This window comes from Trachypithecus francoisi, unplaced genomic scaffold (assembly GCF_009764315.1).
Source record: "Trachypithecus francoisi isolate TF-2019V2 unplaced genomic scaffold, Tfra_2.0 Lachesis_group11, whole genome shotgun sequence".
Lineage (NCBI taxonomy): Eukaryota > Metazoa > Chordata > Mammalia > Primates > Cercopithecidae > Trachypithecus > Trachypithecus francoisi.
The window spans coordinates 31240936-31246935 of NW_022681456.1; the positions used below are offsets into that span (position 1 = coordinate 31240936).

General features: G+C 38.4%; 1 protein-coding gene across 5 annotated transcripts in view; it reads left to right on the forward strand.

Annotated features, from left to right (window-relative positions):
* Positions 1-2872, forward strand: part of WASHC3 (WASH complex subunit 3) — a 47053-nt gene extending 44181 nt beyond the window's left edge. For 4 of the 5 annotated variants that reach the window (XM_033220883.1, XM_033220884.1, XM_033220881.1 and 1 more), the window contains exon 7: positions 2622-2872. In XM_033220883.1, coding sequence (XP_033076774.1) covers positions 2622-2706 — 85 coding nt within the window. In that variant the 3' untranslated portion in view covers positions 2707-2872. The remainder of the gene's footprint in view (positions 1-2621) is intronic. The other variant, XR_004439648.1, reaches the window with a different exon arrangement.
* The last annotated feature ends 3128 nt before the right edge of the window (positions 2873-6000 follow it).

The following is a 6000-nucleotide window of genomic DNA, read 5'->3' on the forward strand; positions in this document are numbered from 1 at the left end:
ATATGCAGTCCATCATTGACTGAAACATTATTATGTGGCACATGGCTGTATCACATTCTGTAACAATTTGTTTGCATGTCTGTCTCCCTCACAAAAAGATTTGCTGCTTCAGAGAAGGAACTACTTGTTATTCATCTCTGTATCTCCAGTACCTAACACATTTTCTAGCAAATAGTAGATGCAGATGATGAAAATAAATAATCATAGTAACAGCAGATATTTATTTGATACTATGTGCCAGATATTATCGAACACACTTTACATTTATTAATTAATTTAATCATCACAAAATCCAGTCAGTCACAAAGTAGTTAAACAGCTTCCCCAAAGTTGGCCAACAAGTAAGAAACAAGGATGGGATTTCAGCACAGACAGTCTGTACCCAGAGCCTATATTCTTAATTACTATGCAATATAGCATCACGTTTCAATAAATGGTTACACATGTAAATTAATGAATTTTATAGTTTCGGTTTCTTCTAGTCCTAAGCTTTTACCCTTTTCCTTTTTTTTTTTTTCTTGAGACAGGGTTTCACTCTGTTGCCCAGGCTGGAGTGCCCAGGCATGGTCACAGCTCACTGCAGCCTCTGCCCCCCCAGGCTCAAGCAATCTACCTCAGCCTCCAAAGTAGCTGGCACAATAGGCCACTACTGGCTAATTTCTCTGGTTTTTTTTTTGCAAAGGATGGGGTTTTGCGCTGTTGCCCAGGCTGGTCTTGAACTCCTGGGCTTAAGCAATCCACCCTCCTCGGCCTCCCAAAGTGCTAGGATTACAGGCATGAACCAACATCACTGACCTACCCTTTTCTAAAGTAGCATTTATTTTAGGAAGTTATGTACATTGTTGTATTTGTTTGAGTTGTCATAGATACTAATATAATTTTGATGTGGTATTAAAATAATTCCCACTGGTAATGTTTTCCTACTTAACAAAGTGTAGACAGTAAGAAATCAACTATATAGCAAAGAGAAATTTCCTGGGTAAAATGTGCCTAGTATTCATGCCCACTAGTTCTAGAGTTGTTGCTTCTAATGAAAAGCGATGACGGTGATGGTCCCGTGCTAGTATTTTAGGCAGATGGAGCATCAGTCAAATCCTGGAACCGCCATACCCAGCTTTAAAATTTTACTGTATTGAGTACATAAGGCTTCCTTGTAGATATAATCTAAAATTGTTCAGCAGAGCAAATGGGTTTATATTTGACAACTAGGGAGCAATGCCAGTATTTCTTTCTCTTTTGTAGTATGCCAAATATATTTAAAAATATAAGCCGTAATTTTAATACCTAAAGTAACTGTTAGACTGTGCGTTTTCTTATTTTAGTAATAGTAATTTCTGTTTGTGGTGAATAAGAGTTTTATTTTTAAGTGTCCTAAATGTTTAATAAGAGTCAAGAAGCCTGAGGGAGAAATCAGTCTGGTAGTTTTTAATTATTAAGATACAGCAGTTCTAGACCAGGCACGGTAGCTCACACCTATAATCCCAGCACTTTGGGAGGCCAGGGCGGGTGGATCACAAGGTCAGGAGATCAAGACCATCCTGGCCACCATGGTGAAACCCATCTCTACTAAAAATACAAAAATTAGCTGGGCGTGCTGGCGCACGCCTGTAGTTCCAGCTACTCAGGAGGCTGAGGCAAGAGAATGGCTTCAACCCGGGAGACAGAGGTTGCAGTGAGCCGAAATCACACCACTGCACTTCAGCCTGGCGACAGCGAGACTCCGTCTCAAAAAAAAAAAAAGATAAAGCAGTTATATTGTTACTCCTTTTCCTCTTGGTTCCCCCGCCCCTAAAAAATACTTTTCTTGCTTAATTTACTTTCTTGGTAAGAGTGAATAGAGGCTGAGTGATAGTGCCACTGCACTGATTAAATGATTTACTGGCACAAAACTATTGAGGCTTAACTAGTTGACTGTTTTAATAACATCATTAAAATTTCATTTAGGTTTATTAGAGCACATCCATGCAAAGTTGGAATCTAACCATTCTCATGTTTCCTTATTATGCCTAGGGGATCTTTGAAACAGTATTTTTGCCAACTCATACTTTCTATTTTCATTCTGTAAAGATAAAACATGTAAGTGAAAACGTTTAACAAACATTAAGAACCTTTTTTGACCAGGCACTCTCCTTCGCTACAGAATTTCCACATTACCTATTTTTTAATAGCCATTTTTGAACTCTCTTCCATTTCTAAGTTTCTCCCTGAAGCTTTCCTGAACATGAAGTGTTTCCTTTTCATTTCTAGCTTTCCTTTCTCTGTACCTCATGTACACTTGGAAGCTTCAGGGATTTAGCACTGGTCATGCTAGCCTCTACAGATCGCATCTCTGTCTATAGTTGGGTCTCCATGGTAATGAGAAGCAGAAAGTGCTGAAGCAGCGCACTATGTAAGGACTGGCAAGAGAAAATACTGCCGCGGCCTCTACAGGCATAGCATTGAATCCCCATGGTGCCGAAGAAGCCTGAGAGAAGCATGCTAGTGGGGTAGTGCGGGAGACTAAGGACACGGACTTGGCAGATTTATTAGCAGCAATATTCTAAGATGAACCAATTTTAAGAGTTTGTAAGTGTTCTTTTCAATTGGAAAAGACTTTTAAATTTTTTTTCCTTTTCTTTTAGGAGGCCAGATGCTCCAGTGCCTGATGGTGAAAGTCAAAAAACTGTAGAAGAAAGTTCAGATAGTGAATCTTCTTTTAGTGACTAAGCTTAATTTTGATAAGAATTACATATGCATGCATAGGGGTACATTTACATTCTGTAAGAGATTGAGCCTGAACTCTCTTAGTCGTAAGAACATCGAATGGCCACATGTCCACTACCAAGCTTCTTCTATGTTAAAAATAATAATAATAAAGCATTTTTAATCTGCCGGTGTGTCTTGTCGCTAAAATAAAGGGCCTCGAAATGAAAAATAGGATAACCTAAATAAAGTACAATTAGTGCTACAAATACTAAGATGGAATATTTTAGAGATGCAATGAACAATTACGGCCAGGCACAGTGGCTCACCCCTGTAATCCCAGCACTTTGGGAGGCCGAGGCAAGTGGATCACCTGAGGTCAGGAGTTCAAGACCAGCCTGGGCAACATGGTGAAACCCCATCTCTACTAAAAATACAAAAATTTAGCTGGGCGTGGTGACAAAAATTAGCTGGGCATGGTGGTGGCTGCCTATATTCCCAGCTATTTGGGAGGCTGAAGCAGGAGAATCACTTGAACCCGGGAGGTAAAGGTTGCAGTGAGCCGAGATTGAGTCATTGCACTCCAGCCATGGCGACAAGAGCGAATCTCCATCTCAAAAAAAAAAAAAAAAAAAAATGCGATGCAATGAACAATTTTAAATGAAGTCAGTGTGAGTTTAGTGATCAATAATAGACCCAATGCAAAAAAAAAAAAAAGTAAATTTGGCTAAGTGAATTATTCAATTTTTGTGAATATTTTGGTGTGAAAAGTATATGGATTCATATCATGAGTTGTTAAAGACATTTCTGGTAGAAAGTAATACTGGGTTGAAATTTTCTGTGACAACTTAAAACTCACATATCACATATGTTATGGGTATGGAACTTTTTGGTAGTATTTTTTAGCATACACAGCCTTTCACCACTTGGCCATTAGTTCATATGTTTTTTTTTTTTTTTTTTTTTTTTTTTCTAGTGCCATATTCGTTTTATAAAGAAAGTCTAAGGTATTGAATAGAAGATGGGAATTGAGAGTTGTTCAATATTACATTCTTTTGCACTCAATATAACAATATTGTAATTATTACAGAAGAAACTGAGGTGCATTTGTTGGCAAATAATCTAAACATAATTTAATACATTGTTATATTAAATGTATTCATTTGCCTATCCTAATACTCATATGTTATATTTTTTCTTGCTTATTTCTTTTTTTTTTTTTTTTTATTATACTTTAAGTTCTAGGGTACATGTGCATGACTTTTATATCATGTATAACTCCCCAATGCAATCCCTCCCTCCTCCCCCCTCCCCATGATAGGCCCCAGTGTGTGATGTTCCCCTTCCCGAGTCCAAGTGATCTCATTGTTCAGTTCCCACCTATGAGTGAGAACATGCGGTGTTTGGTTTCTCTTCTTGTGATAGTTTGCTAAGAATGATGGTTTCCAGCTGCATCCATGTCCCTACAAAGGATGCAAACTCATCCTTTTTTATGGCTGCATAGTATTCCATGGTGTATATGTGCCACATTTTCTTAATCCAGTCTGTCACAGATGGACATTTGGGTTGATTCCAAGTCTTTGCTATTGTGAATAGTGCCGCAATAAACATACGTGTGCATGTGTCTTTGTAGTAGAGTAATTTATAATCCTTTGGGTATATACCCAGTAGTGGGATGGCTGGGTCATATGGTACATCTAGTTCTAGATCCTTGAGGAATCGCCATACTGTTTTCCATAATGGTTGAACTAGTTTACAATCCCACCAACAGTGTAAAAGTGTTCCTATTTCTCCACATCCTCTCCAACACCTGTTGTTTCCTGACTTCTTAATGATTGCCATTCTAACTGGTGTGAGATGGTATCTCATTGTAGTTTTGATTTGCATTTCTCTGATGGCGAGTGATGATGAGCATTTTTTCATGTGTCTGTTGGCTGTATGGATGTCTTCTTTTGAGAAATGTCTGTTCATATCCTTTCCCCACTTTTTGATGGGGTTGTTTGTTTTTTTCTTGTATATTTGTTTGAGTTCTTTGTAGATTCTGGATATTAGCCCTTTGTCAGATGAGTAGGTTGCAAAAATTTTTTCCCATTCTGTAGGTTGCCTGTTCACTCTGATGGTAGTTTCTTTAGCTGTGCAAAAGCTCTTTAGTTTAATTAGATCCCATGTGTCAATTTTTGCTTTTGCTGCCGTTGCTTTTGGTGTTTTAGACATGAAGTCCTTGCCCATGCCTATGTCCTGAATGGTACTACCTAGATTTTCTTCTAGGGTTTTATGGTATTAGGTCTAACATTTAAGTCTCTAATCCATCTTGAATTAATTTTCGTATAAGGGGTAAGGAAAGGATCCAGTTTCAGCTTTCTACTTATGGCTAGCCAATTTTCCCAGCACCATTTATTAAATAGGGAATCCTTTCCCCATTTCTTGTTTCTCTCAGGTTTGTCAAAGATCAGATGGCTGTAGATGTGTGGTATTATTTCTGAGGACTCTGTTCTGTTCCATTGGTCTATATCTCTGTTGTGGTACCAGTACCATGCTGTTTTGGTTACTGTAGCCTTGTAGTATAGTTTGAAGTCAGGTAGCGTGACGCCTCCAGCTTTGTCCTTTTGACTTAGGATTGTCTTGGCAATGCAGGCTCTTTTTTGGTTCCATATGAACTTTAAAGCAGTTTTTTCCAATTCTGTGAAGAAAGTCATTGGTAGCTTGATGGGGATGGCATTGAATCTATAAATCACCTTGGGCAGTATGGCCATTTTCACGATATTGATTCTTCCTATCCATGAGCATGGTATGTTCTTCCATTTGTTTGTGTCCTCTTTGATTTCACTGAGCAGTGGTTTGTAGTTCTCCTTGAAGAGGTCCTTTACATCCCTTGTAAGCTGGATTCCTAGGTATTTTATTCTCTTTGAAGCAATTGTGAATGGAAGTTCATTCCTGATTTGGCTCTCTGCTTGTCTGTTACTGGTGTATAAGAATGCTTGTGATTTTTGCACATTAATTTTGTATCCTGAGACTTTGCTGAAGTTGCTTATCAGCTTAAGGAGATTTTGGGCTGAGACGATGGGGTTTTCTAAATATACAATCATGTCATCTGCAAACAGGGACAATTTGACTTCTTCTTTTCCTAACTGGATACCCTTGATTTCTTTCTCTTGCCTGATTGCCCTAGCCAGAACTTCCAACACTATGTTGAATAGGAGTGGTGAGAGAGGGCATCCCTGTCTTGTGCCAGTTTTCAAAGGGAATTTTTCCAGTTTTTGCCCATTCAGTATGATATTAGCTGTGGGTTTGTCATAAATAGCTCTTATTATTTTGAGG